The sequence below is a fragment of the Coregonus lavaretus genome (genome assembly GCF_964263955.1).
Source record: "Coregonus lavaretus genome assembly, chromosome: 10".
NCBI lineage: Eukaryota > Metazoa > Chordata > Actinopteri > Salmoniformes > Salmonidae > Coregonus > Coregonus lavaretus.
Window position 1 is genome coordinate 10,708,619 of NC_139997.1, and position 27,339 is coordinate 10,735,957.

At 39.9% G+C, this 27,339-nt stretch overlaps 1 protein-coding gene across 1 annotated transcript in view; it reads left to right on the forward strand.

Moving 5' to 3' along the window:
- LOC311135819 (contactin-associated protein-like 4) overlaps nt 1-27,339 on the forward strand; it is a gene marked incomplete at both ends in the record, with an annotated part of 230,799 nt that overhangs the window by 144,310 nt on the left and 59,150 nt on the right. The window contains one exon of the mRNA XM_084169857.1: nt 23,689-23,795. Within this exon, the coding sequence (XP_084025983.1) occupies nt 23,689-23,795 (107 nt within the window). The remainder of the gene's footprint in view (nt 1-23,688; nt 23,796-27,339) is intronic.

The window sequence follows — 27,339 nt, forward strand, 5'->3', positions numbered from 1 at the left end:
AGTCAAATAACAATAATACATTACCAAACATAAACTCTTTCATCCCACCCCTCAGCCACTCTCAGCACTCCCACCTATCACCAAAGACCACCCTCGTTTGGTTTCCATGTGCCATATATTTTTGAATTGTGCTGTGATGTTTTACATAAATTTTGAACCTTTCTAATCGTATAGTATCCACAGATTGTGAGCTAAAGATGAAAACCTTTCCTACGAGACTTATTATATAATTTATTGACTGACTATGGCTTTCCAAATCGCCCAACACTGCTATTTGTAAGGTTAATTTTAAGTGAATGTTGTGATTTTTTAACCATTCCTGGACATGTGACCAGAAACAAGCTACATAGGGGCAATACCAGAATAAATGATCTAGTGATTGTCTCTTCGCAGCAAAATCTACAGAGCTGAGATTGTTGTATGCCCCTTATATATAGCATTATGTTGGTGGCAAGAATGTTATATAATAATTGAAATTGAAAAACTCGAAGTGTTGAATCAAGTGTTGTTTTTTGTACCAGTTCATAAACCATGTGCAATGGAATCTGTACATCGTAAATCTCTTCCCATTTATTTTGCAACCTGTATGGCGCAGCTGGCAACATTTTTGTCCTCAAATGAAACTGGTATATTCTTCTATTTATGCCTATTCCTTTCAGACAATTTGTATCTTTAATATATGTTAGGCAAACAAGTTCCCTACCTTCTCCCTTTTCCACTTGCCTCCTCCATTTCTGTGGTAATGCTGCAATCAGTTGGTTGTAAGTTTGGATTGAGCAGACATTCCCATATATTTTCAATAGCTGCATATGTGACATAACTCCAGCGTTTCTATTCATTATATCATTAATAAATATAATACCAATTTTAAACATTCTTTCCATAAAGAATGTTTTTTTTATTAATCAGGATATTTGAGTTTAACCATAACATTTGTTGTAATATTTGTTCCATCTTTTCTGGAGGATAAAACCGAAATTGTAACCAGCTTTGTATGGCTTGTTTAAGAAAAGGCGATACGAAATGAGAAGTTGTAATTTGTATAAATGCAAAAAGGCAATTTTTGAACAAAGGATGAGCCTTTCTTAATAATCTACTGGAGAACCATTTTGGGTTTAAGTATAACTTATGCATGAGTGAAGCTTTTAGTGAGAGGTTTAAAACTTAAATATTTAATAATTTTAGCCCCCCAAACTCATATTCATTATATACTGTTGAAGTCAGAAGTTTACTAACACTTAGGTTGGAGTCATTAAAACTTGTTTTTCAACCACTCCACAAATTTCTTGTTAACGACACCTGATTCAAAACTTAGAATCTTTCAATTTAAATTATTATATCCAATTCTTGCTATCAATAGAATGTTATTTATATGGGGGATACAATCTTCCCAGCACTGCAGATTTTGCTGCGAAGAGACAGAATCATTAGATCATTTGTTTTGGTACTGTCCATTTGTAGCTTGTTTTTGGACACAGGTCCAGGAATGGCTAAAGGATTGCAATATTTACCTGGAGCTAACCTTGCAGATAGCATTGCTGGGTGATCTGAAAAGTCGTGGTCAGTTGATCAATAACATAATAATACTTTTAGCAAAAATGTTTATTTTCAATTCACAATCTGTAGAAACAATGAGAATAGAAAGGTTCAGAACTTTTGTAAGACATCACAGTACAGTTGAAATATATATGGCAAATAGAAATCCTATATGGATGGTGTTAAGAGATAGATGGGAGGTATTGAATAGAGTTGAAGGATGGGACTAATAACAAATAACAACAAATAATAACAAGAACTAATAATGTAAGCATACTGTGTCCATAATAAGTATATAGGTTGTAGGTTGGGAGCTTTTGGGAAAGAGCACAGTTAGAAAGATATGGCATATAGAGTAGAAGAAGTTCAGGAGCAAAAACAAACAAAATATAATTATTGTAAAATTGACTGTGTCCATAAAATGTAAATAGTAAGTATAAGCTGGAAGTAGAGGCCTAAGCATAGTTGTTCACTAGTTTACTCCAAGTAGGGAAAGGGTGGTGGGGTTGGAAAGTAATAAAGGGGAATATATATATATTTTTAAAGGATATGTATGTGTATGTATGTGTGTATGTATATATATACAGTGAGGGAAAAAAGTATTTGATCCCCTGATTTTGTATGTTTGCCCACTGACAAAGAAATGATCAGTCTATAATTTCAATGGTAGGTTTATTTGAAAAGTGAGAGAGAGAATAACAACAAAAAAATCCAGAAAAACGCATGTCAAAAATGTTATGAATTGATTTGCATTTTAATGAGGGAAATAAGTATTTGATAAGTATTTGACCCCCTCTCAATCAGAAACACTCTTAAGGGGAGTGCTCCTAATCTCAGCTTGTTACCTGTATAAAATAATAATGTAATATGCCATTTAGCAGACGCTTTTATCCAAAGCGACTTACAGTCGTGTGCGCATACATTTTTACGTATGGGTGGTCCCGGGGATCGAACCCACTGCCTTGGCGTTACAAGCACCATGCTCTACCAATTGAGCTACAGAGGACCACCAGTCCCCATAGCAATCAATCAATCAGATTCCAAACTCTCCACCATGGCCAAGACCAAAGAGCTCTCCAAGGATGTCAGGGGCTGGAATGGGCTACAAGACCATCGCCAAGCAGCTTGATGAGAAGGTGAAAACAGCTGGTGCGATTATTCGTAAATGAAAGAAACACAAAATAACTGTCAATCTCCCTCTGCCTGGGGCTCCATGCAAGATCTCACCTCGTGGAGTTGAAATGATCATATGAACGGTGAGGAATCAGCCCAGAACTACACGGGAGGATCTTGTCAATGATCTCAAGGCAGATGGGACCATAGTCACCAAGAAAACAATTGGTAACACACTACGCCGTGAAGGACTGAAATCCTGCAGCGCCCGCAAGGTCCCCCTGCTCAAGAAAGCACATATACAGGGCCGTCTGAAGTTTGCCAATGAACATCTGAATGATTCAGAGGAGAACTGGGTGAAAGTGTTGTGGTCAGATGAGACCAAAATCGAGCTCTTTGGCATCAACTCAACTCGCCGTGTTTGGAGGAGGAGGAATGCTGTCTATGACCCCAAGAACACCATCCCCACCGTCAAACATGGAGGTGGAAACATTATGCTTTGGGGGTGTTTTTCTGCTAAGGGGACAGGACAACTTCACCGCATCAAAGGGACGATGGACGGGCCATGTACCGTCAAATCTTGGGTGATTTCCCTCAGCCAGGGCATTGAAAATGGGTCGTGGATGGGTATTCCAGCATGACAATGACCCAAAACACATGGCCAAGGCAACAAAGGAGTGGCTCAAGAAGAAGCACATTAAGGTCCTGGAGTGGCCTAGCCAGTCTCCAGACCTTAATCCCATAGAAAATCTGTGGAGGGAGCTGAAGGTTCGAGTTGCCAAACGTCAGGCTCGAAACCTTAATGACTTGGAGAAGATCTGCAAAGTGGAGTGGGACAAAATCCCTCCTGAGATGTGTGCAAACCTGGTGGCCAACTACAAGAAACGTCTGACCTCTGTGATTGCCAACAAGGGTTTTGCCACTAAGTCATGTACTAAGTCATGTTTTGCAGAGAGGTCAAATACTTATTTCCCTCATTAAAATGCAAATCAATTTCTAACATTTTTGACATGCGTTTTTCTGGATTTTTTTGTTGTTATTCTGTCTCTCACTGTTCAAATAAACCTACCATTAAAATTATAGACTGATCATGTCTTTGTCAGTGGGCAAACGTACAAAATCAGCAGGGGATCAAATACTTACTCACTGTATATATATGTATGTGTATGTTTATGTATGTATGTATGTATGTATATGTATATATAAAACATGGGGGATTGGAAGTGATGCAGACAATTACATTGATGGAAGTTACAATCTATCTGCAATATTAAGCTGATCTACCCCCCCCCCCCCCCCCAAAAAAAAAAAATATATATACAGTGCCCTCCACAATTATTGGCACCCCTGTTTAAGATGTGGTCGAGGACTTCCAAAAATTCTCCTTTTTTTTTAAACAACATAGAACCCATATGCAAAAAAAGAGAAAAATCCAACCTTTTATTTAAGTACATTACTTTGGTGTAAAAAAAAAAAAATCACACATTTAGAAAAAAAAAACTTGAAATCATGTGTCCCACAATTATTGGCACCCCTGATGTTAATACTTTGTACAACCCCCTTTTGCCAACAAGACAGCACTTAATCTCCTCCTATAACATTTCACAAGATTGGAGAACACAGAGAGAGGGATCTTTGACCATTCTTCTTTGCACAATCTTTCTAGATCATCCAGTGTCCTGGGTCCTCTCTTATGCACTCTCCTCTTTAGCTCGCCCCACAGGTTTTCGATTGGGTTGAGGTCTGGGGACTGAGATGGCCATGGGAGGACCTTGAGTTTGTGACTGCTGAACCATTTTTGTGTAGATTTTGCCACATGTTTTGGATCATTATCCTGCTGAAAGACCCAATGACGACCCATCTTCAGCTTTCTGGCAGAGGCCATCAGGTTTTTATTTAAAATGTCCTGGTAGTTCAAAGCGTTCATAATGCCATGCACCCTAACAAGGTTCCCAGGGTTCTTGACTTCTTTCTTATCTCATTCTCGTTGGCACCAAAAGTAAAAAAAGTGTTGATAGGGGACAGAATGCGGTCGGACCATCATATAATAGGCATATACATTACTCTGACTGAATTTCCACGTGGGCGAGGATATTGGAAATTTAATCAAAGCCTATTAGATGATAATTTATTTATAATTAGAACAAAGGAATTTATAACTGACTTTTTCCAACATAACATAGGTACAGCGAATCCCCTTATTGTATGGGACACCTTTAAATGTGCCTTTAGAGGCCATGCAATTCAGTACTCATCTCGAAAACAAAAGCAATTTAGGTCAAAAGAGTTTATACTAAGAAAGGAAATAGAAAGTCTAACAGAACAGATAGATGGCAATAAAAACTGTAACATAGAGGCTCAGAATAAATTAGAGGAAAAACAAAAAGAAATGAAAAAACTTATTCAAGAAAGATCAAGTGTAATATATTATAAAAATAAAGCAAACTGGATGGAATATGGGGAAAAATGCACAAAATTCTTTTTTAATCTTCAACATAGGAATGCTACCAAAAAGAACTTAATGAAACTGGTTACAATTGACGGAGTCACCCATAATTCACCTAATGATATTTTGAAGGAAGAAACAAAGTATTTTAAGCATATGTTTTCTTTTCAGTCACCTCCATCTCCTCTAACTGAAGCTAATTGTAGAGATTTTTTTTCTATTGATAATGTCAAATTAACAGCCACACAGAAAGACTCATGTGAAGGTGAAATTACAGAGGAGGAACTTCTGGATGCAATTAAAGACTTTAAGTCCGGGAAAACTCCAGGGTTGGATGGCATACCAATCGAGGTATACCAAACCTTTTTTGATATACTAAGAGGACCGTTATTAGCATGTTTTAACCACTCCTATGTAAATGGTAGATTATCTGACACTCAAGAAGAAGGTCTGATCTCATTATTACTGAAACAGGATACAAGTGGAAAATATAAAGATCCAGTCCATTTACAAAATTGGAGGCCACTTACACTTCAGTGTTGTGATGCAAAAATCCTAGCAAAATGTATAGCGCATAGAATTAAAAAGGTATTGTCGGATATTATTCATTCTAATCAGACAGGTTTTTTACATGGAAGATACATTGGAGATAATATAAGGCAAGTATTGGAAACAATAGAACACTATGGAAAATATGGGAAACCAGGCCTGCTATTCATAGCAGACTTCAAAAAGGCATTTGATAAAGTTCGACTGGAATTTATATATAAATGCCTGGAGCATTTCAATTTTGGAGAATCTCTTATAAAATGGGTCAAAATCATGTATAGTAACCCTAGGTGTAAAATAGTAAATAATGGCTATTTCTCAGAAAGTTTTAAACTGTCAAGAGGAGTGAAACAAGGTTGTCCACTATCAGCATATCTATTTATTGTGGCCATTGAGATGTTAGCTATTAAAATCAGATCCAATAATAATATCAGAGGATTAGAAATACAGGGCTTAAAAACAAAGGTGTCATTGTACGCAGATGATTCATGTTTTCTTTTAGATCCACAACTAGAATCCCTCCACAGCCTCATAGAGGATCTAGATACATTTTCTAACCTCTCTGGATTAAAACCAAATTATGACAAATGTACTATATTACGTATTGGATCACTAAAAAATACAATTTTTACATTACCATGTAGTTTACCAATAAAATGGTCTGATGGTGATGTAGATATACTCGGAATACATATCCCAAAGGAAATAAATGATCTCACTTCAATAAATTTTAATAGAAAGTTAGCAAAAATAGATAAGATCTTACTACCATGGAAAGGAAAATACCTGTCAATTTGTGGAAAAATCACCCTGATTAACTCTTTAGTATTATCCCAGTTTACCTATTTGCTTATGGTCTTGCCTACGCCTAGCAAACAGTTTTTTAATTTATATGAGAAAAAAATATTCAATTTTATTTGGAATGGCAAGCCAGACAAAATTAAAAGAGCATATTTATATAATGAATATGAATTCGGAGGACAGAAATTATTAAATATTAAAGCATTAGACCTATCACTAAAATCTTCAGTCATCCAAAAGTTATACTTAAATCCGAACTGGTTCTCAAGCAAATTAGTAAGATTGTCTCACCCACTGTTCAAGAAAGGCCTTTTTCCCTTTATTCAGATTACAACCTCTCACTTTCAGTTATTTGAAAAGGAAATAATCTCCCAAATGTCACTATTTCTAAAACAAGCCATAGAAAGTTGGTTGCAATTTCAATTTAATCCTCCAGAAACGACAGAACAAATAATGCAACAAATATTGTGGTTAAATTCAAATATACTAATTGACAAAAAACCTTTATTTTTTGACAGAATGTTTAAAAAAGGTATAATCTTCGTAAATGATATCATCGGTAGGACTGGTGGAGTTATGTCGCACATGCAGCTAACAAAAACATATGGAAATGTCTGCTCTACCCAAAATTACAACCAAATAATTGCAGCCTTACCGCAAAAGTGGAAGAGGAAAGTTGAAGGGGGAGAAAGTAAGGAACTTGTCTGTCGGCCTTGCATTAAAGAACATAATTGGTTAAGGAAAACTGTGATAAATAAAAAAGTATATCAGTTTCACTTAAGGACCAAAGGATTGACAGCCGTCCCATATAGATTGCAAAATAGTTGGGAAGAGATCTTTGACGTACCGATCCCATGGCATAGTGTTTATGAACTGACACGCAAAACGACACCGGATTCAAAAATTAGAATCTTTCAATTTAAATTATTATATAAAATTCTTGCTACCAATAGAATGTTATTTATATGGGGGATACAATCTTCCCAGCTCTGCAGATTTTGCTGTGAAGAGATAGAATCATTAGATCATTTGTTTTGGTTCTGTCCATTTGTAGCTTGTTTTTGGACACAGGTCCAGGAATGGCTAAAGGATTGCAATATTTACCTGGAACTAACCTTGCAGATAGCATTACTGGGTGATCTGAAAAGTCATAGTCAATCAATCAATAATATAATAATACTTTTAGCAAAAATGTTTATTTTTAATTCACAATCTGTAGAAGCAATGAGAATAGAAAGGTTCAGAACTTTTGTAAAACATCACAGTACGGTTGAAATATATATGGCAAATAGAAATCCTATATGGATGGTGTTAAGAGATAGATGGGAGGTATTGAATAGAGTTGAAGGATGGGACTAATAACAAATAACAACAAATAATAACAAAGATAGCTAATAATGTAAGCATACTGTGTCCATAATAAGTATATAGGTTGTATGTTGGGAGCTTTTGGGAAAGAGCACAGTTAGAAAGATATGGCATTTAGAAGCAAACCGGATGGACATCATGAAAATGATCGGAGAGGTTGAGAGTAGAAGAAGTTCAGGAGCAAAAAAATAAATAAATATATATATATATATATATATATATATATATATATATATATATATATATATATATATATATAGATATAGAATTATTGTAAAATTAACTCTGTCCATAAGGTGTAGATAATAAGTATAGACCGGAAGTAGAGGCCTGGGCGTTGTTGTTCACTAATTTACTCCAAGTAGGGAAAGGATGGTGGGGTTGAAAAGTAATAAAGGGGAATATATATATAAAAAATAAAAAAAAACATGGGGGATTGGAAGTGATGCAGACAATTACATTGATAGAAGATGCAATCTATCTGCAATATTAAGCTGATCCATCCCCCCTAAGAAAAAAAAAAAAAAAAAAAAAAAAAAAAGGTTCCCAGGGCCTTTGGAAGAGAAACAGGCCCACAGCATCACAGATCCTCCACCATACTTCACGGTGGGCATGAGGTGCTTTTCGGCATACTCATCTTTTGTTTTACGCCAGACCCACTTAGAGTGTTTGTTGCCAAAAAGCTCAATCTTAGTCTCATCTGACCAAAGCACACGATCCCAGTTGAAGTCCCAGTGCCGCTTAGCAAACTCCAGACGTTTACGTTTGTGAGTGTTAGTGAGAAAAGGCTTTTTCCTTGCATGACTCCCAAACAGCTTGTTGGCATGTAGAGAGCGTCTGATGGTTGTTTTGGAGACTTTGTGACCCCAAGATGCCACTCTTTGATGCAATTCTGTGACAGTGAGCTTATGACTTTTTTTTACTTCTCTTACCATCCTCCTCACTGTGCGTTGTGGCAAGATAAACTTGGGACCTCTTCCAGCCTTGTTTGTCACTGTTCCAGTTGTTTTAAACTTCTTAATGATTCCTCTGACTGTAGATACGGGCAAGTTAAGGCGAGTGGCTATTTTCTTGTAGCCATTGCCTGACTTATGAAGGTCGACACAAATCTGCCTTACTTGAATGGTGTGTTCTCTTGTCTTTGCCATGTTGACAAATGGGTAAGATAATTAGGCCTCTGTGTCACGTCATATTTATACCCCAGGGAAACAGGAAGTCATGAATTACTAATTAAAAGTTCCTAGATACCCTGACCAACTTTAGCAACTACAGAAAAATATATTTAAAAAAAAATCAATTAAAATTTTCAGCGGAATTGTTAGGGGTGCCAATAATTGTGGGACACATGATTTCAAGTTTTTTTTTCCTAAATGTGTGAATTTTTGTTTTACCACCAAAGTAATGTACTTAAATAAAAGGTTGGATTTTTCTATTTTTTTGCATTTGGGTTCTATGTTGTTTAAGAAAAAATGAGAATTTTTGGAAGTCCTCGACCACATCTTAAACAGGGGTGCCAATAATAGTGGAGGGCACTGTATATATATATAGATTTGGCAAATCAGTTAGGACATCTACTTTGTGCATGACGCAAGTAATTTTTCCAACAATTGTTTCCAGACAGATTATTTCACTTATAATTCATTGTATCACAATTCCAGTGGGTCAGAAGTTTACATAGACTCAATTGACTGTGCCTTTAAACAGCTTGGAAAATTCCAGAAAATGATGTCATGGCTTTAGAAGCTTCTAATAGGCTAATTGACATCATTTGATTCAACTGGAGGTGTACCTGTGGATGTATTTCAAGGCCTAACTTCTAACTCTGTGCCTCTTTGCTTGACATCATGGGAAAATCAAAAGAAATCAGCCAAGACCTCAGAATTTTTTTTTTACACCTCCACAATTCTGGTTCATCCTTGGGAGCAATTTCCAAATGCCTGAAGGTACCACGTTCATCTGTACAAACAATAATATGCAAGTATAAACACCATGGGGCCACGCAGCCGTCATACCACTCAGGAAGGAGATGCGTTCTGTCTCCTAGAGATGAACGTATTTTGGTGCGAAAAGTGCAAATCAATCCCAGAACAACAGCAAAGGACCTTGTGAAGATGTTGGAGGAAACAGGTACAAAAGTATCTACAGTGGGGAGAACAAGTATTTGATACACTGCCGATTTTGCAGGTTTTCCTACTTACAAAGCATGTAGAGGTCTGTAATTTTTATCATAGGTACACTTCAACTGTGAGAGACTGAATCTCAAAAATCCAGAAAATCACATTGTATGATTTTTAAGTAATTAATTTGCATTTTATGGCATGACATAAGTATTTGATACATCAGAAAAGCAGAACTTAATATTTGGTACAGAAACCTTTGTTTGCAATTACAGAGATCATACGTTTCCTGTAGGTCTTGACCAGGTTTGCACACACTGCAACAGGGATTTTGGCCCACTCCTCCATACAGACCTTCTCCAGATCCTTCAGGTTTCGGGGCTGTCGCTGGGCAATACAGACTTTCAGCTCCCTCCAAAGATTTTCTATTGGATTCAGGTCTGGAGACTGGCTGGAAGACCCAGCCACGACCCATCTTCAATGCTCTTACTGAGGGAAGGAGGTTGTTGGCCAAGATCTCGCGATACATGGCCCCATCCATCCTCCCCTCAATACGGTGCAGTCGTCCTGTCCCCTTTGCAGAAAAGCATCCCCAAAGAATGATGTTTCCACCTCCATGCTTCACGGTTGGGATGGTGTTCTTGGGGTTGTACTCATCCTTCTTCTTCCTACAAACACGGCGAGTGGAGTTTAGACCAAAAAGCTATATTTTTGTCTCATCAGACCACATGACCTTTTCCCATTCCTCCTCTGGATCATCCAGATGGTCATTGGCAAACGTCAGACGGGCCTGGACATGCGCTGGCTTGAGCAGGGGGACCTTGCGTGCGCTGCAGGATTTTAATCCATGATGGCGTAGTGTGTTACTAATGGTTTTCTTTGAGACTGTGGTCCCAGCTCTCTTCAGGTCATTGACCAGGTCCTGCTGTGTAGTTCTGGGCTGAACCTTCACCTTCCTCATGATCATTGATGCCCCACGAGGTGAGATCTTGCATGGAGCCCCAGACCGAGGGTGATTGACCGTCGTCTTGAACTTCTTCCATTTTCTAATAATTGCACCAACAGTTGTTGCCTTCTCACCAAGCTGCTTGCCTATTGTCCTGTAGCCCATCCCAGCCTTGTGCAGGTCTACAATTTTATCCCTGATGTCCTTACACAACTCTCTGGTCTTGGCCATTGTGGAGAGGTTGGAGTCTGTTTGACTGAGTGTGTGGACAGGTGATTTTTATACAGGTAACGAGTTCAATCAGGTGCAGTTAATACATGTAATGAGTGGAGAACAGGAGGGCTTCTTAAAGAAAAACTAACAGGTCTGTGATAGCTGGAATTCTTACTGGTTGGTAGGTGATCAAATACTTATGTCATGCAATAAAATGCAAATTAATTACTTAAAATCATACAATGTGATTTTCTGGATTTTTATCAAATACTTGTTCTCCCCACTGTATATCCACAGAAAAACGAGTCCTATATCGACATAACCTGAGAGGCCGCTCAGCAAGGAAGAAGCCACTGCTCCAAAACCGCCATTAAAAAGCCAGACTACGGTTTGCAACTGCACATGGGGACAAAGATCGTACTTTTTGGAGAAAGGTTCTCTGGTCTGATGAAACAAAAATAGAACTATTTGGCCATATTGACCATCGTTATGTTTGGAGGAAAAAGGGGGCCGCTTGCAAGCCGAAGAACGCCATCCCAACCGTGAAGGACGAGGGTGGCAGCATCATGCTGTGGGGGTGCTTTGCTGCAGGAGGGACTGGTGCTCTTCTCAAAATGGTCGCAAGCTTAAATCCGTTCTACCTAATTTCTACCAGCATGTTAAATGTGCAACCAGAGGAAAAAAAAACTCTAGACCACCTTTACTCCACACACAGAGAAGCATTACAAAGCTCTCCCGCGCCCTCCATTTGGCAAATCTGACCATAACTCTATCCTCCTGATTCCTGCTTATAAGCAAAAACTAAAGCAGGAAGCACCAGTGACTCGGTTAATAAAAAAGTGGTCAGATGACGCAGATGCTAAGCTACAGGACTGTTTTGCTAGCACAGACTGGAACATGTTCCGGGATTCTTCAGATAGCATTGAGGAGTACACCACATCAGTCACTGGCTTCATCAATAATTGCATCGATGATGTCGTCCCCACAGTGACCGTACGTACATACCCCAACCAGAAGCCATGGATTACAGGAAACATCCGCACTGAGCTAAAGGGTAGAGCTGCCGCTTTCAAGGAGCGGGACTCTAACCCGGACGCTTATAAGAAATCCTGCTATGCCCTCCGACGAACCAAACAGGCAAAAATAAATTTCTCCCTCCCAGTCCTTTTTCCACCCAACCTCATCTATATTTGTAGAGTGAGTGTCCTGTAAACAACAGATATGATGTTCTTCCTCTTTTAGCCAGGTAAAATGTTTAGCCATTACAATTATAATTGGCTATACTTATTTCCCCACTTACCATAATGATACCCAAGCTTCAATTATACTTACCACAACCAATGTTTGTAAACTTACCATTAAAAAGAACCATGATGATTAAGTGTCCATATAGCTGGACCATAATATTTGCACTGTTAAGCATACTGTAGCTGCAACTTTGTAAACCTCCAATTGTTCTAATATTCCACCCACTAAAACCTCCCCCCATATCAATCAATCAATCACATTTTATTTATAAAGCCCTTTTTACATCAGCAGATGTCACAAAGTGCTATACAGAAACCCAGCCTAAAACCCCAAACAGCAAGCAATGCAGATGTAGAAGCACTGTGGCTAGGAAATCTGCCTAGAAAGGCAGAAACCTAGGAAGAAAGCTAGAGAGGAACCAGGCTCTGAGGGGTGGCCAGTCCCCTTCTGGCTGTGCCGGGTGAAGATTATAACAGTACATGGCCATTAAGGTCAGATTTTTCTCCAAGATGTTCTAGGTCTAGGTCTGTTGTCACTAAGACCATCAGACCATCTCCCTGACTCATGACGCACCTTTGCATCCTAAGGCAAACCCTTGGCCACCAATTGGCGTAGGCCAGAGGTAAATATGGGCAGTCCCATGATAACATCATTCAATACTGCCACCCTTCACTAACACATTCAAAGCCCCGTAGTTCTATTGCATTTCTATGTGGGTGCTTTTTAAGAGTACTAACCAAATAACATGGAAAACAGTCAGATTTAAAAAAATAATAATAACAATAATAGATCATATTAATAGAAATAATAACAGCACAATCTTATAAATGCATGCTCATATTTAGAAAGTCTTAGCAAGGCTATAAGCATGTCAGCCCAGCCTGCTCAGTTCATTGGATCCAATGGTTCGAAAATGTGTGAACAAATGAAGAGAAAACGACCTATAGATATCACAAGACCAGTTCTTTATGTCCATTACATGCAAGACATATTTCATGTAGTCCTCATTACATCCTGTTTTATTCCTATCAGCAGAGACATATTTCATGTAGTCCTCATTACGTCCTGTTTTATTCCTATCAGCAGAGAGACATATTTCATGTAGTCCTCATTACATCCTGTTTTATTCCTATCAGCAGAGACATATTTCATGTAGTCCTCATTACATCCTGTTTTATTGCTATCAGCAGAGAGACATATTTAATGTAGTCCTCATTATATCCTATTTTATTCCTATCAGCAGAGACATATTTCATGTAGTCCTCATTACATCCTGTTTTATTCCTATCAGCAGAGAGACATATTTCATGTAGTCCTCATTATATCCTATTTTATTCCTATCAGCAGAGACATATTTCATGTAGTCCTCATTACATCCTGTTTTATTCCTATCAGCAGAGAGACATATGTCATGTAGTCCTCATTACATCCTGTTTTATTGCTATCAGCAGAGAGACATATTTCATGTAGTCCTCTTTACATCCTGTTTTATTCCTATCAGCAGAGACATATATCATGTAGTCCTCATTACATCCTGTATTATTCCTATCAGCAGAGAGACATATTTCATGTAGTCCTCATTACATCCTGTTTTATTGCTATCAGCAGAGAGACATATTTCATGTAGTCCTCATTACATCCTGTTTTATTCCTATCAGCAGAGACATATTTCATGTAGTCCTCATTACATCCTGTTTTATTCCAATCAGCAAAGACATATTCCATGTAGTCCTCATTATATCCTGTTTTATTCCTTTCAGCAGAGAGACATATTTCATGTAGTCCTCATTACATCCTGTTTTATTCCTATCAGCAGAGACATATTTCATGTAGTCCTCATTACATCCTGTTTTATTCCTATCAGCAAAGACATATTCCATGGAGTCCTCATTATATCCTGTTTTATTCCTTTCAGCAGAGAGACATATTTCATGTAATCCTCATTACATTCTGTTTTATTCCTATCAGCAGAGACATATTTCATGTAGTCCTCATTACATCCTGTTTTATTCCTATCAGCAGAGACATATTTAATGTAGTCCTCATTACATCCTGTTTTATTCCTATCAGCAGAGAGACATATTTCATGTAGTCCTCATTACATCCTGTTTTATTCCTATCAGCAGAGACATATTTCATGTAGTCCTCATTACATCCTGTTTTATTCCTATCAGCAGAGAGACATATTTCATGTAGTCCTCATTACATCCTGTTTTATTGCTATCAGCAGAGAGACATATTTCATGTAGTCCTTATTACATCCTGTTTTATTCCTATCAGCAGAGACATATTTCATGTAGTCCTCATTACATCCTGTTTTATTCCTATCAGCAGAGACATATTCCATGTAGTCCTCATTATATCCTGTTTTATTCCTATCAGCAGAGAGACATATCTAATGTAGTCCTGATTACATCCTGTTTTTTCCTATCAGCAGAGACATATTCCATGTAGTCCTCATTATATCCTGTTTTATTCCTATCAGCAGAGAGACATATCTAATGTAGTCCTCATTACATCCTGTTTTATTCCCACAAAAAAAGGAAGAAGGAAAAAGGAACATAGATTATAACGGCCGCTAATGACTGCCAGTAAAAATGTGCCTTAGGCATCACACTACCCATAAAGGAATACCTAAATTTAACTTACAATCGACTGACGATAGCCAAGAATACATGCAGTACTGACAATCCAGAGCGAGTAAACCTGTAAAACCAACCCTCTCTCCACCCACACACATTTAGTTTTTATTCCAGAGTCATTGCTCTATCACCTCGGCTGTTTTACACCTAGGCCTATATCATTAGGATCAAGAATATAAAAGTTAGCGTAAATAGCTTATATAGAAATATATCATATACCTCTCGCTTAGAGAAGTGCTTCCATAAGCCAGTTATTGTGTTGGTTCTACCGTTAACTTTAATCAGTTTATCCCAGTGTTAACCAGCCCGCCACACACTAATAGAGACAACCACCCTGTTGACAATAACCAATCCATTTGCCGGTGTGTATTTTAATATTGAGATTATTATTTTTTATGTAAAAGGATAATGACACCAATTATTTTAGGATCGTATAGGCCTACTCCAATAGAGAACCTAGGCAGGTTATGTATAGGCCTACTCCAATAGAGAACCTAGACAGGTTATGTATAGGCCTACTCCAATAGAGAACCTAGACAGGTTATGTATAGGCCTACTCCAATAGAGAACCTAGACAGGTTATGTATAGGCCTACTCCAATAGAGAACCTAGACAGGTTATGTATAGGCCTACTCCAATAGAGAACCTAGACAGGTTATGTATAGGCCTACTCCAATAGAGAACCTAGACAGGTTATGTATAGGCCTACTCCAATAGAGAACCTAGGCAGGTTATGTATAGGCCGACTTCAATAGAGAACCTAGGCAGGTTTTTCATTATATAATCCTTTATCCTAGCCCTACATTAGATATATTCATATTTATTACGTTTTATCTTAAAAGCTAATCGTTCCGATTCACATCCATGAACAAGGGCCGCACTATATGACAGCTTTTAAGTCATAATATACCCAACCTCTATAATTAGGCCATATCATATCAAACAAAAACAAAAAACCTTAGCATTTGTAATGTACTACTGTACAATTTTCTAATTAAATAAATAATCAAAAAGAAAAAAGGTCAACCTTACCCATCTTCGCCTTTCCCCTAAATCAAAACCTGATTTTAAATCCATATAGTCCAAAGTTCCATATTGCCAAAAAATAAATAAAAGGATAAGTTCATCATAGCCATTCTGCATTACCATAAGTCCAACCTTATTTTAAGTCCACGGTTCTGTACTGCATGAATAAAAAAAGTCCATCATACAATTTTTTGGGTTGGTAAAAAACAAATGAATCCGTAATTGTACTGTGTAATGTGGTGCAAATGTGAATCGGGGACTACTTCAGCAGAGGTAGCTATCACTCACAGCCATGTTGTAATCTTCCAGTCCTTGAACATTTGGTTGTTTACATACAATTTATCGACTACTAGACGAACATTCTGCTTCTCTGCTCGGAGCCTTTTGAAAGTGGGGTACAGGGTACGTCGTCTCTCCACTATTTCATGGGGAAATTGTTCATTAATAGAGAACAGGGTGTTCTTCAGTTCCCTATCTTGTTGTAACAAGGCCATTTTCATTTTGTAGTGAGTTAGCATAGCTACGATCGGACGGGGCCTTCCCACCGCTCTGCCACCGAAACAGTGAGCCCTTTGAAAATCAATCGTATCCACCTGTTCATCCGTCATCTTGAGATTACGTTTCATGAACACCTTGACTTTTTCCTCCGTTGACCGATAGTTTTTGTTTTCACCCTCCATTATTCCCATTGTAACAATATTATTCTTCATACTTCTGCACTTTTGATCCAGTAATTCGGCTTGCATTGTTTTATTATCATACCGTACCCTCTCTGTAGTGTATTTTAGGGAGTCCACGGTAGTTTTCAATATCTTATTTTCCGCTCGTATTTCTTCCATCATTTATTACTGTAATCCATCCCTGTTTTTAAGGCCTCAACTTCCCCCAGTAGCCTAGGAAATAGATCCAGCTTTTTTAACTGCTCGCTCATGCTTGTAAGCAATGCTCTATCTTCTGGAGACAGTTATAAAAACATCCCCCTCCAATGTTAAATTTGGAATTTTAGACTGCGGCTTCCCTTCAGTTTCGCTCGCAGAGCTCGAGGAAAGGTCTTCTCTTCTTCGCTTCAATGTATCTGATTCTTTTTTGAGCATATCAACATGCTGATCAATAAATAGTTCAAGGTTATCTACATTATCCAGAAGGTTTGTTTCGCAGTTATCAGTTAATCCTCCATTTTTATGATTAATTCATGGGACAAATGCTGCCGACCATGCTGCCACCTGCCACGTCATCAAGCCCTCTGGCTTTATTGCCAAAGCAATAAAATAAAATGAAATGAACAATCAGAAATCAACAGTAAACATTACATTCAAAAGAATATATACAGTTGAACTCGGAAGATTACATACACCTTAGCCAAATACATTTAAACTCAGTTTTTGACAATTCCTGACATTTAATCCTAGTAAAACGTCCCTGTTTTAGGTCAGTTAGGATCACCACCTTCTTTCTGTGGTCCTCTGTAGCTCAGCTGGTAGAGCACGGCGCTTGTAACGCCAAGGTAGTGGGTTCGATCCCCGGGACCACCCATACACAAAAAAAATGTATGCACGCATGACTGTAAGTCGCTTTGGATAAAAGCGTCTGCTAAATGGCATATTATTATTATTCTTTTAAGAATGTGAAATGTCAGAATAATGATTTAATTCAGCTTTTAATTCTTTCATCACATTCCCAGTGGGTCAGAAGTTTACATACACTCAATTAGTACTTGGTAGCATTGCCTTTAAATTGTTTAACTTGGGTTTAACGTTTCGGGTAGCCTTCCACAAGCTTCCCACAATAAAGTTGGGTGAATTTTGGCCCATTCCTCCTGACAGAGTTGATGTAACTGAGTCAGGTTTGTAGTCCTCCTTGCTCACACACGCTTTTTCAGTTCTGCCCACAAATGTTCTATAGGATTGAGGTCAGGACATTGTGATGGCCACTCCAATACCTTGACTTTGTTGTCCTTAAGCCATTTTGCCACAACTTTGGAAGAATGCTTGGGGTCATTGTCCATTTGGAAGACTCATTTGCGACCAAGCTTTAACTTCCTGACTGATGTCTTGAGATGTTGCCCCAATATATCCACATAATTTTCCTTCCTCATGATGCCATCTATTTTGTGAAGTGCACCAGTCCCTCCTGCAGCAAAGCACCCCCACAGCATGATGCTGCCACCCCCGTGCTTCATGGTTGGGATGGTGTTCTTCGGCTTGCAAGCACACCCTTTTTCCTCCAAACATAACGATGGTCATTATGGCCAAACAGTTCTATTTTTGTTTTATCAGACCAGAGGACATTTCTCCAAAAAGTACGATCTTTGTCCCCATGTGCAGTTGCAAACCGTAGACTGGCTTTTTAATGGCGGTTTTGGAGCAGTCGCTTCTTCCTTGCTGAGTGGCCATTCAGGTTATGTCGATATAGGACTCGTTTTATTGTGGATATAGGTAGTTTTGTACCTGTTTCCTCCAGCATCTTCACAAGGTCCTTTGGTGTTGATCTGGGATTGATTTGCACTTTTCGCACCAAAGTACGTTCATCTGTAGAAGACAGAACACGTCTCCTTCCTGAGCGGTATGACGGCTACGTGGTCCCATGGTGTTTGTACTTGTGTACTATTGTTTGAATAGATGAACTTGGTACCTTCTGGCGTTTGGAAATTGCTCCCAAGGATGAACCAGACTTGTGTAGGTCTACAATTTTGTTTCTGAGGTCTTGGCTGATTTCTTTTGATTTTCCTATGATGTCAAGCAATGAGGCACTGAGTTTGAAGGTAGGCCTTGAAATACATCCACAGGTACACCTCCAATTGACTCAAATGATGTGAATTAGCCTATCAGAAGCTTCTAAATCCATGACATCATTTTCTGGAATTTCCTAAGCTGTTTAAAGGCACAGTCAACTTAGTGTATGTAAACTTCTGACCCACTGGAATTGTGATACAGTGAATTATAAGTGAAATAATCTGTCTGTAAACAATTGTTGGAAAAATCAGTGACTTGGCTGTGAACTGTAATGACTTGGAGTCATGTTAAGTAGAATTGGACGGACACGCTCTGTGATGATCTACAGTGTGGTGATAACAGTGTGGTGATAACAGTGTGGTGATAACAGTGTGGTGATATACAGTGTGGTGATATACAGTGTGATGATAACAGTGTGGTGATTTACAGTGTGGTGATATACAGTGTGGTGATATACAGTGTGGTGATAACAGTGTGGTGATATACAGCAGCCAGGTGTCTCGTTGGATTGGATAAGCCAGCCAGACCCCTTTCCTTCAGCAGACAGACCCCGCTCTTGTCTTGCAGCTGAAGTCAGAAATCCCTGACCTCATTCCTACTATCCAAATACATCTAAACCAGGGTTTCCCAAACTCAGTCCTGGGGCCCCCCCTGGGTTTATGTTTTGTTTTTTTGCCCTAGCACTACACAGCTGATTCAAATAATCTAAGTTTGGGCCTCCTGTAGCTCAGTTGGTAGAGCATGGCACTTGCAACGCCAGGGTTGTGGGTTCAATTCCCACGGGAGGCCAGTATGGAAAAAGTATGGAAAATGTATGCACTCACTAACTGTAAGTCGCTCTGGATAAGAGCATCTGCTAAAATGACTAAGAAAAATCAAGAAATCAAACAATGATGAGTTGGTTATATGAATCAGCTGTTTCGTGCTAGGGCGGGGGCGGGGGCGGGGGCGGGGGCGGGGGGGGACCAAGTTTGGGAAACCCTGATCTAAACAACCTCCTCAATCCCTGGCACCATTCTATCATAGGGTGTTTTATCTGCTGAACCCATCACTCTTCACCTTCCAAACACATTTAATGGGGAAGCGGCCAGCGTCAGCCCTGTGTTGTGACACCATTCCGTCATATGATGACAATGATGCAGATATCATTTATACCAGTCTGTGTGTGTGTGTGCGCACACATGCATGTGTGTCTAACTGTCTCCGAGCCTCAGAGCTCCGAGCAGTTGACCACCTGAACCAACAATGTTAGCAATGTTAGCAAGAGACTGTTAATAACAACATAATGCTACCTGCCTGTAGGCATTTACTAGTTCACAAATGCCAAGTAAATTTCCTCAATGAGAGATAATAAAGTTGTTGTTTTGTATTTACGAAATGGAGTTGCACTGTGTGGAAGATTATGAGACCAAGGGCATCCATACCATATAATTAGGAACTAGAATACTAATACGATCTCTATGATCCATAGAATGTGATACAATAGTGTGGAGAAAATATTGTGCGTGTGTGTATGTGTGTGAATGCCCTGAAATGCATGCACCTGAATCTCTGTTTTAGTATGTATGTGTGTTGAACAGGATCTAGGTACGTAATAAGAGTATCTAGCTCTGTGCATCCTGTTTGTTATATGTGCACCTGTTAGCAGGTGTATGAAGTTGTCAGGTCCGTCTTTACATGACTAATGGTAGGCTTAGCTTTCCCTCCTCTGCTCTCTTAGAGGGAGAGATTGAATGAGAAGAAAGCTGCCCATGTGAACAGCAGGCTGCGGTGGGAGAGAGAAAGAGAGTGTGTGTGTGTGTGTGCGCGTATTTGAGAGAGAGAGAAAGATTGAGAGAGAGAGTGTTTCTCTGTGTATGAGGCAGCAGTGAGAGTGTGTGAGGCAGCCTGTGAAATCCTGTGATTCAGCTCAGTGGCTGTTCTGGGATCAGTGCCAGCAGGTCAGGCAGACGAATGTGTCTCAGGCTGGGCTGGATGTGTCTCAGGCTGGGCTGGCGATGATGGGGAGCAGGTTAGCGTTTTTTGTAAGGAATCTTGTTCTGGAGGCAGCTCTGCAGAGTGATCACTAGCTGGCACAGCCACAAAATAATAACATCTGATTTTAAACCTTAACCTTAATCCTAACCTTAACCACATTGCTAGCCCTAATGCCTAACCCTAACCTTAAAATAAGGGCAAAAAGCACATTTTTGTTTTCATAAATATTTACAATATAGCCAATTTTGACTTTGCATTTGGCCTATCGAAGGGGAAACCGCTCAGTTCTGCCTCCAGGACAAGACTCATGACAATAAACGTAATTCTGCTAATGGGAATGGCAGGCAGGATGGCCTCCTTCACATGCCATGTAACATCTTTATCTGAGAGGACAGATCAGTGTTGAAAGGCAACTGTTTAATTCTCCAGTCTGACATGTTATCTCATTCCGTTCTTGTCGGAAAGGTCTCAATCTGTACCCATGCTGCGTTTAGAGCCTATAGCTTCAAAATGCACATACAGATATGGTAACATAGGCTACGAAAAGGGATGCATCATGAAACACATTAAATCTCCACACACAAACATATACAGTGCATTCGGAAAGTATTCAGGCCCCTTGTCTTTTTCCACGTTTTGTTACGTTACAGCCTTATTATGAAATCTTTAATTTTTTTATCCTCAGCAATCTACACACAATAGCCCATAATGACAGAGCGAAAACAGGTTTATAGACATTTTTGCACATTTATTAAAAATAAAAAACGAACATATCTCATTTACATAAGTAGTCAGACCCTTTGGTATGAGACTCGAAATTGAGCTCAGGTGCATCCTGTTTCCATTGATCATCCTTGAGATATTTCTACAACTTCATTGGAGTCCACCTGTGGTAAATTCAATTGATTGGACATTATTTGGAAAGGCACACACCTGGCTATATCAGGTCCCATAGTTGACAGTGCATGTCAGAGCAAAAACCAAGCCATGAGGTGGAAGGAATTGTCCGTAGAGCTCCGAGACAGGATTGTGTCGAGGCACAAAACATTTCTGCAGCATTGAAGGTCCCCAAGAACACAGTGGCCTCCATCATTCTTTAATGGAAGAAGTTTGGAACCACCAAGAATCTTCCTAGAGCTGGCCGCCCGGCCAAACTGAGAAGTCGGGGGAGAAGGCCCTTGGTCAGGGAGGTGACCAAGAACCCGATGGTCACTCTGAAAGAGCTCCAGAGTTCCTTTGTGAAGATGGGAGAACCTTCCAGAAGGACAACCATCTCTGCAGAACTCCACCAATCAGGCCTTTATGGTAGTGGCCAGACGGAAGCCACTCCTCATTAAAAGGCACATTACAGCTCGCTCTGAGTTTGCCAAAAGGCACCTAAAGACTCTCTGGTCTGATGGAACCAAGATTGAACTCTTTGGCCTGAATGACAAGCGTCACGTCTGGAGGAAACCTGGCACCATCCCTACGGTGAAGCATGGTGGTGGTAGCATAATGCTGTGGGGATGTTTTTCAGCGGCAGGGACTGGGAGACTAGTCAGAATCGACGGAAAGACGAACGGAGCAAAGTACAGAGAGATCCTTGATGAAAACCTCCTCCAGAGCGCTCAGGACCTCAGACTGGGGCGAAGGTTCACCTTCCAACAGGACAATGACCCTAAGCACACAGCCAAGGCAATGCAGGAGTGGCTTCGGGACAAGTCTCTGAATGTCCTTGAGTGGCCCAGCCAGAGCCCGGACTTGAACCCGATCAAACATCTCTGGAGAGATCTGAAAATAGCTGTGCAGCGACGTTTCCCATTCATCCTGACAGAGCTTGAGAGGATCTGCAGAGAAGAATGGGAGAAACTCCCCAAATACAGGTGTGCCAAGCTTGTAGCGCCATACCCAAGAAGACTCAAGGCTGTAATCGCTTCCAAAGGTGCTTCAACAAAGTACTGAGTAAAGGGTCTGAATACTTATGTAAATGTGATTTTTCAGTTTTTTGTATTTATAATCAATTTGCAAAAATGTCTAAAAACCTGTTCAATCCATTTTATAGTAAGGTTGTAACGTAACAAAATGGGGAAAAAGTCAAGGGGTCTGAATACTTTCCGAATGCACTGTATATCCAGAATATATGGGTGGCCTTTTAGTTACAAGATAATGTTATCAGATTATTAGAATTTAATTGTAATGGTGCCCATTATTAGTTCTCAGAACTGACAATTTCAAAGGAAAACATTATCTTCATGTCATGAATCAACATTCTGAGAATGTCCACCTGGAGTTCGGAAAAGGTTTCTTTACAGGTCTTCAAAGACCTTTAGAAAGGTGTAGAAAGTCAAAAGGATACTGGGCCTTGAACCAAAAGCTGATGAACTGAGCCTAAGGGACAGTATTATAGAACATAAGGAGATGTATTTCTTCCTAGGCATTCAGAGGGCATTCACAGGGCATTCACAGGATGCCAAACAATGGTTGTTTTTAGTCAGATATGTCACTCTGAGAAAATAGTTTGACTATGCACCAGGGGTTGGAACCGATTCAGGGAACAGAACCAAAAAATTGAAAATAACAAAAATATTTAATGAACAAAACCGAAAACTAAAGTGATCTATACTGTTCTAGAACAGAACATTTTTTTTCCAGTTCCACAAAAATTGCAACAAAGTGCCTATGCAAAGCACTCACTCTGTCACTCAGAAACGTTTTCCAGCGTCTACCTGCCAGCTGGAAATCTTTGCCAGTGGGTGTGCGTGGGTGGGTAGGCTACCTGCCCCCCCTCCTCTGAAGTTAGCCTACTGTACTGCCCTACCAAGCAAAAAGGCAGTAACTGCTCATAGTGTGGAACTGACAAAAATTGCTTTTATTTATCTTGGTTTCACAATAACCTTATGCAGCTACTGCTAACATGAATCCTTGAAAAATGTACATGTATATTTCTGACCTTTGGAAACCTGTGGTGGATAAATCTCTCTTCTTCTCTTTTCAGATGCTCTCCAAGCCATTGTGAACACGGGGGGAGATGCATCCAGTCTTGGAGTACCTTCCATTGCAACTGTTCGAACACGGGCTACAGTGGAGCAACATGTCACAGCTGTAAGGAGACCTTGTGTGTTTCTTAAAAACCTTAAAACCACAGTGTTATTTTTATAACCTAATAATTATTTCAAAACCTGTGTGCGTGCTTGCGTGCGATAGTAAGCGCTCGAAGCAGAAGGCGTACATCCAAACTTTAAAGCTAGCGTAGAACTAAACAGACTAAACAGACATACTGTCGAGAGGATATTGTGTTTAGTCCTTAAACATGCACAGAGACACAGCCAATTGGTTTCAAGGTCAAACGCCTTATCTCTGATGCAGCAATAGTATGCTGCAGTGCCAGACCCTTTTGACAAAGCCTCACCATTGATAAGGATTAGGACAAAGCCTTTAATGATGTGAGAGCTTCTCTCGCTCTGTCTCTCTGAGTCCGCTCAGTGTCATCATAAATTGTGTGGAAGATTTGAATGTTAAATTAAGTGACTTGTCAGTCAAACATAATCGCCTCACCATTTAACACTTTCACACTTGAGTTGCGCTGAAATTGAGGTGCTGGTGGAGACCGAAAAAGGACTGGTGATTTTCTCTGTCTCTATAATTACATTTGAACTAAAACTTAGATCCATCACAGGAAGTGTTTCAGGTGAGGAGGAAATAAGAGATTTACGAGATTGGAGATATCCTGTGTGACTAAACTGTTAAAGAGGTTGTTAGTTATTCTTTTCTGACCAGAGGGGAGGGTTTGTATTGTTTCAAACGTTGTGTAGCCTACCACATCCAATGACTTGCATGGTGCTCGGTACAAATAGCCAGACGATGACCTTCGGGTCGAAATGGTGCACAATAAAACAACGGGAGCATTCATCAGTGTGTGGCTACTTATTATCTATTTCATGAGGGTTGGTACTATGCCAGGTCAATGTGTTCTAGTTACAGCAGGGTTTTATAGTCATGTTCAGGGGAGCCCACAAGGGTGCACATTTTTGTTCCTGCCCAGCACTAACACACCAGATTCTATGAACTAATCAACAAGCCCTTGATTAGCTGCAGGTGTGTCTATGCTGGGCAGGAACAAAGGATTAACTGAGGAACCCTGCTCAGGGTAACAGTGAAAGGGAATACACTGGATACAACATCCTGTTAACATTGTTATTGATATGGCATTGTATTAATGATTTAACAGTCAGCCATGCCCACTAGCCATTAACCAATGGCTATTCAGAATAGTATAGACTGGTATACACATGGGGTGCATCTGAAATGGCATCCTATTCCCTATCAAGTGCACTTCTTTTGACCAGGGCTCATAGGGCTCTGGTCAAAATTAGTGCACTATACAGGGAATAGGTTGCCATTATGGACAGAGTCAAAGAAACGGCAACATCTGCAGTGATGGGGCCTGCATTCCTTAGGGACACCAGCTAGCATCCTTTCATCTAGCATGCAATGGTTTTCTGTGCGTCTCCTTTAAAATAATGATGGTTAGCACATCAATAATGTAACAACCTCCGTAATAACAGAACAGACTGCTGACACACAAAGCTACTGTAAATCAGAGTGGAGAGAGTTGAGGGCCCAAGACAAAGAACGCATTTCACTGCTCTGCGTCAGTGGAGCTTTGTTGTTTGGCACACACCAACATGGCTTAGTGTCTTGGAATATAGACGTTTGTTTTGTTTGCTTTGTGTACGTGTGTGTTCTGTTGGCACATCCTACTTGCCTTGGTGTCATAGATTAGAATATGAACTTTTGTTTTATTTGCTTTGAGTACTGTATGTGTCTGTTATGTACACTGAGTATACAAAACATTAAGAACACCCAGTGGTGGAAAAAGTACCCAATTGTAATACTTGAGTAAAAGTATAGATACCTTAATAGAAAGTTACTCAAGTAAAAGTGAAAGTCAGCCAGTAAAATACTACTTGAGTAAAAGTTCAAAAGTATTTTGTTTTAAATATACTTTATTATCAAAAGTAAATGTCATTGCAAAAAAATACTCAAGTATCAAAAGTAAAGGTAGAAATCTTTTAAAATTCCTATTATTTAGCAAAGCAGACGGCACAATTGTCTTGTTTTTAAAACACTCAGACATTATTTACAAAATATGCATTTGTGTTTACTGAGTCCACCAGATCAGAGGCAGTAGGGATGACTACGTGTTCTCTTAATAAGTGCGTGAATTTGACTATTTTCCTGTCCTGCTAAGCATTCAAAAATGAGTACTTTTGGTTGTCAGGGAAAATGTATGGAGTAAAAAGTACAATATTTTATTTAGGAATGTAGTGAAGTAAAAGTAAAATAGGAAAGTAAAGTACAGATACCCCCCAAAAACTACTTAAGTAGTACATAGGTACTTTACACCATTAAATATGCTCCTCAGCTGAAACATTTAAATATTTTCCTCCAAAGCAATCCTAGATGTCAAAATCTTCATAAACAGCATAAATTATAAACAATTGTTTTCTTTCAGGAAGTGGTGTTAAATACTTGATTTGGGAATTTACATATAGACCACATGCCAGGTCTCAAGTTCTTAACTTATCATACTTACTTTCATATCTAGTGGAAACATGGCAATGTTTGCACTAGAAGTTGTTCCTGTGTAATGTACATTTATTTTGAATTATTGTGCATGTGTCTGTTGGTGGCTGTATTTGTTTCAGTTAATTATTTCAGTCAGTACTAATTTCAGCAGTGGTGGAAAAAGCACCAAATTGTTTTACTTGAGTATGTCACGCCCTGGCTCTGGGGACACTGTTATGTTGAGCCAGGGTGTGTAGATCTATGTATTTCATTTCTATGTTGGCCAGTGTGGTTCTCAATCAGAGGCAACGAGTGTCAGCTGTGGCTGGTTGTCTCTGATTGGGAACCACATTTAAACAGGCTGTTTGCCCACAGTGGTTGTGGAATCTTGTTCGTGTTGGTTTGTGTTTGACCATTGACTGTCACGTTATCGTTTTGTTGTTTTGATCGTGTATCATAAATAAAGAGTATGTTCGTCTGCAACGCTGCGCCTTGGTCCTCATCTGTATACGACGATCGTGACAGAAGATCCCACCAAGACTGGACCAAGCAGCGTGTCCAGGAGCCATCGCCAGGGAGATCCCTAGCGGATATCCAGCGCCTCCTCGACTGGGTCAAGCCGGGTGAGGAAGAGAGGGGCTTGACGTGGAAGCAGAAGGGCGAAAGGCTGGCGAGAAGTATGGAGGCCTGGTCCACGGGTAGGAGTGAAGCCCATAACATTTTTAGGGGGGGGGCTAACGCCGTGGACGACGGGCCAGCAGGAGACCGCGACAGAGCGGCCCAGCGGGTTGGCAGAGGAGGCCGCCAGGTTACGGGGGCCACTGGTCGAAGAAGGGAAGGAAGGTGTGGAGGCACGGCGAGAGGTACTGGGGTGTGTTACCAGTCTGGTCCGGCCCGTTCCAGATCCCGGTGTAGGGCCAGTGGTGTGTGTCCCCAGTACGGTCCGGCCTGTTCCTGCCACTCGCACCAAGCCTACGGTGCGCGTCGCCAGCCCAGCCCGGCCTGTTCCTGCCACTCGCACCAAGCCTACGGTGCGCGTCGCCAGCTCGGCCCGGCCTGTTCCTGCTCCCCGCACCAA